Source organism: Haplochromis burtoni, unplaced genomic scaffold, assembly GCF_018398535.1.
Source record: "Haplochromis burtoni strain Fernald_Lab_line unplaced genomic scaffold, NCSU_Asbu1 Contig_352, whole genome shotgun sequence".
NCBI lineage: Eukaryota > Metazoa > Chordata > Actinopteri > Cichliformes > Cichlidae > Haplochromis > Haplochromis burtoni.
In genome coordinates this window covers 398,401-412,874 of record NW_024582713.1, presented here as the reverse complement: position 1 = coordinate 412,874, position 14,474 = coordinate 398,401, and the positions used below count along the sequence as shown (strand labels likewise).

The 14,474-nt window shown below is 37.6% G+C and overlaps 2 protein-coding genes across 2 annotated transcripts in view; one reads left to right on the top strand and one right to left on the bottom strand.

Moving 5' to 3' along the window:
- snrnp48 (small nuclear ribonucleoprotein 48 (U11/U12)) overlaps positions 1 to 6,271 on the bottom strand; it is an 8,765-nt gene extending 2,494 nt beyond the window's left edge. The window contains exons 1-8 of the mRNA XM_005944370.3: positions 6,017 to 6,271; positions 4,736 to 4,849; positions 4,459 to 4,519; positions 3,851 to 3,931; positions 1,929 to 2,108; positions 1,690 to 1,811; positions 377 to 480; positions 143 to 265 (exon numbers count right to left, since the gene is read on the bottom strand). Of these exons, the coding sequence (XP_005944432.1) occupies positions 143 to 265; positions 377 to 480; positions 1,690 to 1,811; positions 1,929 to 2,108; positions 3,851 to 3,931; positions 4,459 to 4,519; positions 4,736 to 4,849; positions 6,017 to 6,163 (932 nt within the window). The 5' untranslated portion in view covers positions 6,164 to 6,271. The remainder of the gene's footprint in view (positions 1 to 142; positions 266 to 376; positions 481 to 1,689; positions 1,812 to 1,928; positions 2,109 to 3,850; positions 3,932 to 4,458; positions 4,520 to 4,735; positions 4,850 to 6,016) is intronic.
- Positions 6,272 to 10,289: 4,018 nt separating this feature from the next.
- Positions 10,290 to 14,450, top strand: LOC102295649 (sorcin). The gene is made up of 6 exons (XM_005944369.3): positions 10,290 to 10,444; positions 10,605 to 10,659; positions 12,716 to 12,760; positions 12,925 to 12,994; positions 13,660 to 13,703; positions 13,867 to 14,450. The coding sequence occupies exons 2-6, from the start codon at positions 10,612 to 10,614 to the stop codon at positions 14,095 to 14,097; spliced, it is 438 nt and encodes a 145-aa protein (XP_005944431.1). The 5' UTR covers positions 10,290 to 10,444; positions 10,605 to 10,611; the 3' UTR covers positions 14,098 to 14,450.
- Positions 14,451 to 14,474: the final 24 nt, after the last annotated feature.

Below are 14,474 nucleotides of genomic sequence, written 5' to 3'. Positions count from 1 at the left end.
GGCTTTAAAGGGTTAAGCTGTGAAGATGATGCAAATTATGTCATGTGGTTGTTTCTGTAATTGGTGTGTGGTATACAAGAGCTAGAACAGAAGATAGAACTTCCCATACACATCCACAACCCTTAGATAAGTCCTTTCTCACCTGTCCCTCCTACTCTTCTTCTTCTTGCTCTCCCTTTCGTGGCTTTGCTCTCGGCTGCGGTGACGTTTACTGTGGGAGTGGTGAGACTCTGAGGATGGTGAGCGTCTTTCATCCACCTGCCGCCTGAAAAACAAAACAATTTAAAAAAATTGTCTTTAACCTATAAACTCCTCTGATGCAATATCTTAATCGTCAATGAAGCATAAAAGTGATCATGAGGAGTGCTTCGTGTACCCGTGGGAAGACTGTTCCACTCTCATCGACTCCTCTTCATCTTCCTCCTCTTTCCACTGTCTGGCAAGTTCCTCAGAATGGACGCTGATCACCTCTCTGATCACCTGCAGGGCGATCATAGAGACCACATTACTGTTTCCTAACCTTGGTTCAAACAGGAGGACCGACACGCTGACCTTAGCATCAGATTTTCAGTTCGGAGATTCCCAGGCAGAGTTTATTTAGTATTCCAGTCAGAGTTATCATAGTTTAGCATTTTCTAATTAGTTTCTATTTTTATTTCATTTTGACTTAAAAAAAAAAATCTGTAGTTTCCAGTTGACTCTCTTATTTCAGTTTAGTTTTTAATGTTCAAAAATGTTTTGTTTTATTTCTTCCAGTCTTGTTATTGCTACAGTGTGAAGGGAATATATTAGAGCCAAGACTCTGGAAAATCAGTGCAGATATTATATTGAAAAACACAATGAAAGCAGTTAAAATCCCGAGTTTCAATAAACATGTCTATTAATGCCACATTAAACAAGATCTCATCTGCCGCGACCGGTTATGGTGAGAGAAGGAATACAAGAAAACTACTTATAAAACAAACTTTGCCTTGCTTCCCATAAATGTTTACCCTGCTCAACAGAATAAGCTAACATGTCTTTCAAAACTATACTGCTCCCACCGAAAATTCTCTGCCTGTGTGAAACAGACACACGTATTGTTGAGATCTGGGCAGTCAGTCAACAGTCAGATGACCAGCATCTTGCTCAGTAGAATTGAAACTGGATTCTTCGCCCTCTTGTCCATCAAGATAAAGCCTGTTTTGTCTCTGTGCCTTTTGAGAAACTGTCCAAATTGGAGTTGGGTAGGGTGATGTAGCAGAAAAACTGATAGTGGAGCAGAGGCTGAGAGTTTTCTGAGAAAAAGAACTACCGTACTCAACAATTTATCAGACAGTCTGTTCTTTTGCTGCTTTGTGGCAGTCAAATGATATAAATTAACAAAAGAAGAAAAAAAAAGCGTGTCCAGCTTCATGAACACTATATGTTGAAACTCAAGAGCACAATAATAGCTCCAGTAACTGGATTTCCAAATCAGGCTCACCAAATCCACTGGTCATTTATACTGTGCTGTCCTTCGTTTTCACCATTTTAAAGTACTGTTACTTTTGACATTTCCAACTAAAGATGGGAAAAGCGGTTCTTGTATTCACAACACCCTTCATAATTTAAAGAAAAAGTTATTTCACCTTCATCATGGATTATATATAAATGAAGTAAATGATTAGAATCAGGACAACACTTATTGTTCTTTATCAACTCATCTACCTCAGTGTAGGATTTCTTGGTGATGTGAACATTTTTGGCTCTGTAGGACTGACGCCGCCTCTTGTAGTCCCTCATTTCTGCCATCAGCTCCAGTTTAGTCTTTGGTTCATTTTGTTCTTCATCTGAACAAAAACACACACAATTTTTATGTGGACTGCACCAGAGAAAGCCAAAAAAAGTTTTCCTTCACTAAAATTACAGCAACTCTAAGTGTAGAGTTAAACTTAGTTAAATCTCACCTTTTTGGAGTTTGGACACCAAATCTACGTAGAGATCGTCGTTGGAGGACGATGCTTCCTTCTGTTCATTAATGACGCCGACCACATGATTGTACAGAGCCAATCGGTCGGCAACAGTGAGATCACACACGGCTCGCTTGTGGTTCTGAGGCACGTCGACCGGCTCACCGGAGTACTGACCTGATAAAGGATCAGACAAGTTTTACAAGCTAAGTGAGAAAACACACACTAAACTGACAAGATTTTAGTTCATTTATCTAATCCTGGACTTCAACCTCAAAACAGCCACCTGATCACTCATAGTCAGAGGTTTGGGATAAGTTAAAGTTTTGCTTGTTTGGAATCCTGAAAAACAAAAAATTCAATCTTTCTGGTTTCTCTAAATTTCTAGTTTTCTCTGCAGGAAACCCAACTCTAACCCCAGATGAGTCGCCAATAACCTGTTTGCTCTTAAGACATTAATGAGGTTAAAAAAACCAAAATCACGTCCACATAATGCAAGTCAAATGGTTAATTATTCCTAAGATCACTTCTCAAAGTAGCTCTGTATTCAGCCAAAATTGGATTCTACATAAAAGTAATTTGGTTTTAAGTGTTAAAGTAGAAAATCATAAAGGCGAATTTACACCATGGACCCTGTTCTCAAAAAGTGACATAGCTTTAACACTGACAGGAAATAAGTGCTTCACGTTTTATTTTATTTTTATGTTTAGCGCCATCTTCTGCCAGCACAGAGCATGACATCATTGGGTCGGTTGGCTGCAGTCAATAGACTTACATTAGTTTATGTTAGCTAACTAGTAACAGAACCAATAACTGAGGGGAAAACATGGGGACTTAACTAAAAATCGGCTTAAGGCGGTCACGTTTGTGCTGCCCCTGGCTGTAACAATGAGTTTTATGTTAAAATCAAGGAATAAACAGTAATTGGTTGTTTTGCTAGCTGCACTAATAAGAGGAAATTCACCTGTTAGCTCGAATGTTAGGGTGAGGAACAAAGACAGAAGTTACTTTAAAGTTTAGTCCCTAGTTATTACCTAACATCAACGACTGGTTTTCCTTTTTGTTTTGCTGCTGTTTAGTTTCCGTTTCCTTTCAGCTTCCAAGCTCTGCTGATAACTCAGCATCAGTAAGGAACTGTGGCCTTCTACTGGAATACTTTTAGATGAAGATTTGACAGAAAGCAGAAACTACATAAGTATTTTAAACATTCAGTCTAAATATGACTGATGAGTCTACATGTATGGACTTTCCCCATCACATAAAGGGAAAAGTATTTGTATGTTCAAGGATGCAGATGTGACTGATAAGCTTCCCGCACCCAAACCCCTGTGGTTTGAAAGGATATGACAGTAAAGGATATGAGGCATGAAACCAGTGGCAGACCTCTCTAGAGCCCATCTCCTCTAATACTCACCCCAATCGCTGCAAACAGAACAAACAACACATGGATGTTAGGAGCAAAACTAGAAAAGACGTGCCGATCCTAAATTGATATTGTAAAAGCTCCTCTTTCACTAATTACTAGTACTAATTACTAGTTACTATTTGGTGAGGGTGAGAGCCAAAAAAGTGAACAATGAATTTACAATGAGTTTAGTGAGGACTTTAAAACTAATGGCATTTTTCTTGGTGTATAAAATTAAACATCTGAATATTCAAGAATAACCCTGTAAAGCATGTTTATCACTGGAGAGGCATGACCCTAATCCTAACCATTCTATCTGACCATGTCAAAGGGGGGAAAAAAAACAAACTTTTTTCTTTTTCCAACATCTAACAACAGGTCTGGAGGCGGGGTTGAGTCATCGCCAATGATGAGTTGGCGATGACAGAGTTAACTTTGTACCTTCGCTTCTAGTAAATGTACGTTGGTGTGTTGTACTTAGAAAAATAACGCACAGAATAAAATGAGCTGCTACCTTGCCAGAAGACTCCTTCCATCCTCATCATTGGTGCAGCAGATCTCGCCTGTAGGATCACCTGATGCTGGGTGGTTTTGTCTGCATGATGAATGAGAACAGAAAAAACATTACTAAAACATTCCTGACCGAAAAATTCCATCCTTACCTTCCTTACTACTACAAATGAGTTTCACTACGCGCCAAGACAAAAGCATCATTACTTAACGTTCAAAGAACATTTAGTAAACAATGAAATGAAGGTGACATATGTTCTTTTTCCAAGAAATAAAAAAACAGCAATATTCAAAATGATTTATATAATTAACTAGATAAAAATGGCTTTCAACAGGGCACATAACAATATACATCTTTTTTACTGCACTACAAACTTTTTAAAGTACATTTAAAAAGAACGAAGAAAACTAAATTGAGTGTTTCTTGTTGAGATTGTTTTATTTCATTTTTTTCAAAAATGAATTATCTCTTCCTTCTTTTAGCAACACAAGTTGCAAAACTTCAAAAGAAAACAAGTGGTCTTCTAAAAAGATCTAATCTCACTAGGGTGAACTTTGGTTATACTAAAGAAAGGTGATAATTTCCAGAGAAAGTCCTCTGTGATGACTTACCCATTGTAAAGCTTCTGACGCTGGTGTTCTCATAGCTCACGGAGGGGTCGTACATCTCCGCCTGCAAAGTAGTGATAAGCTTTACAGCTCTTTCAATTATTAAACACAACTTTACATTAACACTGGAGGTTAGGAGGTTTTCAGTAGTCTGTTGCACAATAACAAGAAGCTTTTGTAGTCTACTTTACTGCTTTTGCCCTGCTGTCTCTGGTCCAATTGCCAGGTTACAGCAGCAGATTCCAGCACCAACACATTAATCTGTAACTAACTGTGTTACCTGCTCCTCGGCAGAGTAGCCCATCTTTTTTAGCTTGCAGGAGGCTTTGTGCTTCTCCATGGTCCTGACCGGGACCCTGTGGTGAGGGTCATAGGGACACTGCTCCATTGGTTCCTGAGAATGCAAGCATATTACATTAGCAAATAATGAATTTAAATTAACATCAGGTATGAATTACACAGAAGCATTATTAACATACCATTGCTGTAACACAATTACCTTCTGAAAGGTTTTTTTCTGCAGTGTTTATTAAAACTGTTTTATAAGGACTAAACAACCTCATGGCCAGAACTCAATACAATCTGAATTGTGTAAATATGTATGAAAGCTAATAATAAGCATATTTTCCTGTGATGTAACAACTAGCACCACAAATTAACCCCATAGCAAAACTCGTTAAAATAGGTCTAATTCAAACTGAGAATTAAATGTCTTTGTAAAAATTGGATTTAGATGTCATTAACTTTTGTCTGCTCTCTCCCTTACTTTGCGTTTTGCCGTTGTTTTTGTATGTCCTTCTTTCCTTGCCAAGTTCTATTGAATGCTGTTCAAGAAATCTTCCTAATGTAAAGTTTAAAGGGAGTTTTTCCTTTCAGTCATTGACAAATGCTGCTCAGAGCGGGAATTATGACTTGAAATGTCACTATTTTGAATCTTCAGTACCAGAAAATGATCGCCAAGAAGATACAAATGTATATGTGGTAATCAAAAGAAGGAAAACTTGTACTATTTCATGTAAACAAAGACATTTAAACCAAAGTGTAGCTTCAAAAGCATCCTCGTTGAAACTTTTGAGAAGAGCACATTAAAAAAATAAATAACAAAAAACTTAGGAAAAGAAAAGCGGCCTTAAAAAAATCCGGTAAATATTATAAGATGCAAGCATAAAAACACTATTAGAAGACACATGACATATTAATTATAGTTTTTTTTATTACATCAGACGTAGACCACTAAAAAAAGCCAAAATAGAACCACATTACAGCAAATAAAAGTGCCAATTGGGCGAGAGCAACCAGCAAATCTACCACCAAGCTTGAGTGACTCCAGAAAAAAATATTAGAAACTCACCGAAAACGCCCCAAACTTAGCTTAGCTTAGGCAGCAGAGAAAAACTCCATTATAGTCACTTAAGCAAATCTCTCTGGACTCAAACTTAGTTAAACGCTTAAATTTGATGCTGCTCTATTGCTGCTACGGAAAACAAAACATTCCGAGAAGGTTTTCTGCTGTTTTGACTGAACAATAAATGCTAACATTAGCCAAACAAACGCTAGCTACCTGGTTTGCGTTCTTGTAGTCTAGCGACCATCCCAGCGTTTCAAATATGTCGTTTATCTGTTTTTTGCACTTTTCAGTAAATTCCGTCAGCTCCTGAAGACGCTCCATGCGGTCCTGTAGAGTTAGCGGCGGTAATGAATCCGACATGATGGGTTTTTATATCAAAATGAACAAAGATTTTCCCTTGAAATCATCACAAGGATCGTTCACTGTACTGGAGAGCGGAATATCCTGCGCACAGTGATGACGGAAGAACAATAGCGATGCATGCTGGTAGTTGAAGTCCAATAGTTGCTATATTATATTATATTATATTATATTATATTATATTATATTATATTAAATAATAGCAATTCAGAAATTAGTTGTAACTTTTTTATTTGTATACATAAGTATCAAAGACAAGGACTCATATAGAATACAAACATATCTGATAAATACAGAACTCTAAACCATACAGTCATAACGCAGTGGATTTTAGAACTGTGCAGCATAGTTTGATTCTTCTTGTCCCCTTGAGTATACTCAATTCACACTGATGGAAAATTGTTCTCCAAGTGCTCATTTCTATGGTATGATATAATATTTCTGTCCCATTGGTGATCGTTGTAACAGGTTAGTGCTTTGTAGGACTTTAATTGGGTGTGAGGTGTCATTCTGTCACTGTACAGTTTAATAAACATAAGAATTACTTCGGTCATATGATGTGAGTGGTGAAAAGTGATGAAATTTTAACCCAAATCAACACCTATGGGACATTTTCTATTGGATTTTTTACTATCATCATATAACACCAAATGATGGCATTTCTTAGAAGAGTGGCATTGACTCCCTAAGCTTTGGAGACATGTTAACACCAGGTAAGCTTTTCAGCCCTGCGTCTTCATAATACATACAACTGCATTTCATTTAAATTTGTCGTCTGACTGTGAATTAAATTTTATTTACAGAGCGTACAGTGAAACTGAGAAACACTGAAAGGCACTCCGGCTTCATGTGGGGTTTTCTTGTGATGTATCTGGATCCAGCAGATCATCTGCATAAATATCCTCTGTTCTGGGAAGAGATACACAAGCAACAAACTTTTTCAACCATATGTAGTATGTTTGTACGAACTGCGGTGTATTTATGTATTAGACAAAAAAAGGTTATGAGGTGTACAAGTGTTAGTTGTGCAAAATAATATTTAAACAGTTACTTTATTTGCTGTAATAATTTTGGTATATGATATAATAATTCTTAAATACTTACATTACTTCCAGAGTGTCTTCAACTGCAACCTCCTCTACAACCTCCACTCCAATGATCACGTTCCTCCTCACTGCTTAAATTAAATACAAGAACATTTTGATATGTCTCAAATGGATGCCTGCATAAATATATGTTTGTGTTGGCTGAATGACAACAGCAATCTCAGCTTTAAACACTCCGATGGAACATCTTAGTTCAGTACATTGAATATCACAATTGCTAAGGTAAAGGGAAAGGATATCATTAAGGAAAAGACCCTAGAAACTAGGTGTAATCTCACCTCCACAGTAGATAAATGGAGATCCTGATGAGCAGTGACCCAAAACAGCTTGCTCCCTTTGTCTATAAACACATCTCTGGGTTTCCATCCCTGGACCTCCACAGCACTGACAACCCATGAAATGCTGGAATACATCTCCTTGCTCAGCTTCAACCACTGTTATTTGCTGCAAAGGAGCACCCGCGTCATGCTGACACAGCCCTGTGCTGTTGGGAATCCCTGAGTGGACCTGAGGCTCATAGATGGACCACTGGCCATCAGCAGACTGACTGATAATGTCACCACATCCTGAAGAAAGATATGTGAGATACAAAGTTAACTTGACCAATCAGTGGCTGAGGTCGAGCTATACATTACACTAAACAACAACCAAAATATACATGGCTTATTAATGCAGAGGGTGGCTTAGAGTTACACGTCATGGCTGAATCATATGTCTGAACCATCTGTTTCCTCCACCTGCTGATTAGACCTGCTGGGTTTGGACTAAAACCGTGGTCAGCAGTCAGCAGTATACTGGTACACATTCCCACGCACACATACACACACAAAAAATATACAGAAATAGCAGGGAGTGTGGGGTTTCACAAACAAAAAAACAACATTAAATAGGATTAGATTTGTTAAGATTTGTAATTTATACCATTTACTCCAGTGGTGAAAGCAGTCCTGCTACCAACAGTAAGTCTTTGCAAACTCATTCTTCAGCAATAAGAGATACTTGGATTTAAATGTGACTTTTGTTACATAATGTGGCAGCTAAGGAGAGAAAAAATTGAGCATGTGTACTTGTTTAGCTCTCCTCTTGGGAAATCAACCTACACTTTCATTTTATGCACAATGATGACTTGGATCCTTATTGATATTTCTATTATTTTATTATCAGTTAATATAACTAAATACAACAGCACATCCTTTTTATTAGTCTAGGCCAGATAGTATGTGTGATATCGTTCAGTTTTTTAAATGACATTGTGATCAACTGAACACACATGCATTTTCTTTTTTTTTCTTTAAAAAATGTTATGTTTGTCATACGTTCCATGTAGATTTGCTCTCAATGAGTAAGGTTCTGTATGATGTCATTTAATAATTAGATATGCTTTTTATGCATTTTTAGTGCCTACTTTTTGTTATGTTTCCCATTTTTTAACCTGTCCTGCTGCATTTACAGCTGCAAAAACCTGACGTCTCAGACCTACCTGTATTATAGCAACATACAGCTGGAAGTTCTCCTGTTTCTTCACCCTCCCCCTCTTCTTCTTGGTGGCTCACCATGACAGAAACAAGGCTCCCTGAGTGCTGAGGATGAAGACACAGAGAAGGTCTGGGTGACCAATTCCAGCATTCATGACTAAGTCTGTACATCCCAGCGCCAACTTCAGCACCGTTCACTGACGCGTGTGGTTAAAGCGGTGAAACAGATTGCCTTTTTGCCTCCTAAACAAATGATGGAGCCTCTGATTGGGTTTTCTCTGGACTGGAGGTGGAAGCAGAGGAAATGACTGTATGAGCCACTTGAGAGAAGAAGCTGATTGGGCTGTTTGTTTCTGCCTCTGATGTAATGTCTTACATTAAAGGATCAGTCCTGTATTTTAATCACAAAACATAAATAAATAAATAAATAAATAAAATCAACTTCTTAGTTTTGTACCTAGCTTTCAGCAATAAAATTATTTGTTTTTGGCAAATCCAGTCATTTTTTAAATATTAACATCTGATAATTTATTTTTACTTAATTGGTTATCTTTAAGGAAGGGCCAACATAAGGAAAGATTATAAGGATTTATCACAGAAAAACTATAAGTAAAAAGAAAAAAAAAACATTCTGTATGTCTTAGGCAATTTAAAGTGGAATTTAAAATCTCCAGGGCATTATCATGTTAGCTTTATACTTTATAAACCACTGACAACTTTTTCTATCAATACATTTCTCCTGATTCATTTTTTGGTCTTGAGGATACTTACTGATGCAAACACTTCAATCTCATGAACAAAGTACTGCAAAACAAACAGACAAAAACAAATCATGTCAACTAAGCTAAAAGATAAATCCAGAAAACAAAGAAAGCAAACACACTAGGAGGGAAGGGGAATAAACTAAACTTAATTTCTCTCATTCCCATTTTTTTCGTTTAATATCTCTTCCTGCTCCTCTGTCCTCCAGATGCATTTAAGGAATCGAGATTTTGGTAAACAGACCTCAATGATTGATCATGAGGAGACAAAAAAAGAGAAACGAGAAAACCCTTAGGGAGGGTGGGAACAAAACATGGGATTAATAATACCACAAAAAAACCACATGACGATTTAAGCTTTAAAATGAAATAATATGTGAACTGAATGAGTTGCAGACAGAGGCGAACATAGGAGTCAGTCACAGAGAGAAAACCACTGGCAAAACAGGAAGTGTGAATAACAACGAAAACCCAGCAATCAATATTCAAAAACGGACAAAAGAAGAAAGAGAATAATAACAACATAACCAGAAATAATACAAAGATCACGACACTTTGCATTACAAAATGTGCAATATGATCTTGTTATCCCACGTATGTACGTAAAAGCTTTGTACAGCAGCTCATAGATAGTAAAATGTCACTAAAGGCTTTTACCGTAAAAATTATGAAATTATTCGACTGTGGTGGTTAACCACTTTAAAACTGAAGTATTGACTGATATTTATGATGTACATTTTTTAATCCATTAATTTACTGCAGAGTGGTTTCACTTTTACAGCCAGCCCTCTTGATCATATTGGTCAATTAGAGGTCACATGTCCTCTCCCTTCCAATCAGAACTTAATGTAGTGGCTCGCACTGAGGAAAGTGGACATTTGCCCCTGCGAGGCTTCACATCTGTCTGTTTCTTCTCTGAGGTCGTACTTTTTATATCAGGTAAGTTCACATTTAGATCTGTGCTTCATTGTACTTCACGGCACTTTATAACCTCACTTCTCGGTGTTTTCCTGCATACATCACCAGACACGCCCTCAGTCGCTAGATTTGTTTTGCTCTGAGTCGTTACTATTCTTATGTTTATTTCGTTTTGTAACAGGAATAAGATGGCTTTTCCCGGATACGGCGCTGGCCCCGGTGGATTTCCAGGAATGGTAAGAAACCGTTAAATTGTGATGAAACGGTTTTACAGCCATCAGCCGACCTTCGTCCCGGGATGGGCGTCTTTTCCAACCAGTCCGGAAGTTGGACGGTCTGACAGAAATTCCGCGTTTAGATCCGTTACATACAGGTTTCCATTTGAAATAACATGCAAACATTTTGACAATATATTTGGTTTCAAAGTATCTTAAAGAATTTTTCGGCTTTAAAATGAAACTCGAGCAGTATTTGTGTGTTTTAGATTCGTACTAACTAATGACTGTATAAAGGATGCATTCCGCAATCGCGCAAAAGTGGTGTTTTTACTTAAAAGGTACTCAGAGTATAAGATGATGTAGGCATTTGTGCAAACACACAGCCATCTATTCTCTTCCGCTTATCCTTATGAGGGTCGCGGGGGGCTGGGGCCTATCCCAGGTACCAAAGGCGAGAGGCGGGCTACTACCCGGACAGGTCGGCAGCCTGATGCAGGGCATTCGCACTCACATTCACACCTATTAGCAAATTTATATTAACCATTTGACTTAACCCCACTAACTGGACGTCTTTGGGTTGTGGGGAGGAAGTCGGAAAGAAACCATGCAAACACGGAGAGAACATGTAAACCCCACACAGAAAGCCCCTCACCAGGTGGTGGAGTCAAACTCAGGATCTTCTTGTTGTGAGGCAACACAAATACAAATACCCATGATTCTTATATTATCACATTTTACTTTAAGTAGCATCAAGTGGGATTTAATAAGCTCATAGTGGATCATATTTCTAACCTGATTATTGTTTCTAAAATCCTAACCATAGCACATCTGAAGCTGCCACACCTCATCAGAGCAGATAACAGTTTGTTCACAGTGTAGTCTAAAGCAGTTAGATTTATACTAATAATTATACTAATTATATAACAAGTGCCTTGTAATGATTGTATCCAGATGTGTTGTGCAGCTTTTATTTATCTATATATCTGTTATTTTGATTACAGTGTCCATTAATGACAGAAATAATGGTGCTGGAGAAGGATGGCACATCTTCTTCAATGAGGCCTCAGAAAGCAGCCATGCAAATTAGAAAATACACTGAATCATTTCAAGCCTTTTAAGTGGCAAACAGGATTGTGAAATGATCAGCTAGATGGGTTTTGGTTTATAAATCCTGTGGTTACATTTTAGTTTCTCTCAGGAGACCTGATAGAAAGTTTTTCACCCAGTCATGATTGATTTTGCCTGCTGATTTAAAATGACTGAAACTGGAGGTTGGTAACCTACATAACCTACATAACCTAACTATTGTTAGTGTGTGTCACTTTTACAGCTGAAGTAATTAGATGATTGAACTGTTGGTTGACAGACACACATTCATAATGCGCTTTTATCTAACACAGTCACACTACAATGGATTGAGGGCATTTCGGGGTATTACCCCAAGATTTTTCAACACATGGACTAGAGGAGCCAGGAACAATCCTACAACCTTCCGATCGCTAGACCATCCACTTCACCTGAGCCACACCTGCCTTTATGCTAAAAGTCCTTTGCTAAAAACATTTTAGTCCATTGTTAGGCAACATGATGATGTCATACTAATTGATAAAGCCCTTTATATATAACCTAAATTCCAAAAATGCTAAAAAGTGTCATATTTGGTTCCTTAACTAATAACTTAAAATAAATAAGTGTTTAGGAGGAGTTGGGTGGTAAAAAAGCCCCATGAACAGACAGATAATGTCTGTTATATGTGTGTTATTATACACTAGTATAGTATACTATTATTAGTATATTATATTGATATCCTTCAAGATCCTGTTGTTTTTGTGAAATATCTAAATCATCTATTTTCATTTAAAGGTTTTCATTTAAAAGCATTTAAGAAATTAAAAAATAATATGTTTATTGATATTGAGATTTTTTTTATAATAAAGTTTGTATAAAGTATAGTTTGTTATTTTCATAGCAGGACATAGAGTTCTATGGAACTCAAGTGTATCTACAAATACAGAATAATATGAAGAATCAGCTAAATCTCGCTGACTTTGATTTCTTTCGTTCTAACTTTCAGCAACAAGATCCTCTCTATGGTTATTTTTCAGCTGTTGCTGGTCAGGTAAGAGACAAAAGTCAAAGTCTCAAATCACTTCACTGATTTTGGACCTGATGAACTGTTGATGTAATGACCATTCATGCTTCTTTAAACCTTTGTAAAGTAGCTGATAGTTACTTAACCGTGTTGTGTATCCTACTTTGCCGTGTTTTCATAAACCCCGACAGGATGGACAGATCTCAGCAGATGAGCTGCAGCGCTGCCTCACGCAATCTGGCATCTCTGGCTCATACCAACGTAAGAGCAAAGGCTGTTTAGAATTTAAAAAGCACCTCAAACACAATATGGATTTTGGTCATTTCATTTTATATCTAAATTATATCTGTACCTCTTGTTAAATAGTACTGTGGTGTGACTTTTGGTCATAGTTATAAAAACCTTTGCTCTAAAAATCATTTAGCATTAAGGGGAACTCTCTTGTTGGCAAGCAGCAGTTTAAGTGCTAACCAGTTTCACTGGTATTGTATTCAGTGCCTCGAGACCTCGAGAACTGTTTTGCACTGTTAATGAATTCAATGAGATAGCTTAAAAACACAGAACAGCCCATAATAGTTCTGCTTTTGAAGTCTTTTTGTATGTGACCGTTGATGCAGACAGGAAACATGGGGGGACAGGTGTTGGGTTAAGAGAACGTGGTTTGTTGTAGTTAGTCAACGTTCGTTCACATTTCTTTCTGCGTGACTTCACAACTGTGGTTACATATGAGAGCAGTTAGTGTTTGTTTTTGTTCAATCTTTAAACCACCTTGTATACAGATTAAAATCAGTGTTTGTATCGGTCTGTCATACCTGTTAATAACGGTGATCTCCTTATTACACAGTTAATGTTATTTGTATATTTGCCCAGATGAATCCAAACATAGTTATCAGTTGTATCTTTATGAGCTTTGTTTCTTTCCACAGCCTTTAGCCTTGAGACATGCAGACTGATGATCAATATGTTGGACGTATCCTTCAGCTAATCATCCAAAAGACATGTTTAGTGGATTAACTGATATGATGACAGTTGCTAATGGAAAAACACTATGTGACACAGTGCGTTATAGGAAGGAAAGGAAACCATAACTTGGGTGATGTATTAAGGGTCCTTGACTGACTCTGCTATCTCAGAGGGATCTGTCCTGCACTATGGGCTTTAATGAGTTCAAGGACCTGTGGCAGGCTCTGAATGGCTGGAGGGGGACCTTCGCATCCTTTGACCGGGACCAGAGTGGGACAATAGAGGGCCATGAGTTGCAGCAGGCCATCAACTCCATGGGTAAGAGCAAATTAAAATTAAGTTATGACTTTGACAACAGTCAGGTGTCCACTGGAGCATTGCAGCATGTTTTGCTTGTTTGAGTTATTCCCACTTTTCTTACTAATCCCAAAGAGGTGCTGTATATGTACTAGTCAGTTTAGCTGTGATGAGGGATAGAATCCAGCATCCTTGTTCGATGTAAAAATACATGTCAAAGTTTTTCTAAACCTTATACATCAAACAGAAAGGATGTTATCTAAAGTTAAAATATTTTAGTGCAAAATTCTACAAAAGTTTATACTGACCCTTCTCTGGACAGTAGAGACTGCCTAGAAGGTCTCTAAGGGAAAAGGACTTTGAACTTTGTCCCGCATATTTCTGTGTATATGGACTATACATGCACAGACTGCCTTGGGTTTTAGAGTGGCAATAAAGTAGATGTTAGCCAAGTGCTATGACCATTAGATAATGTATGTGT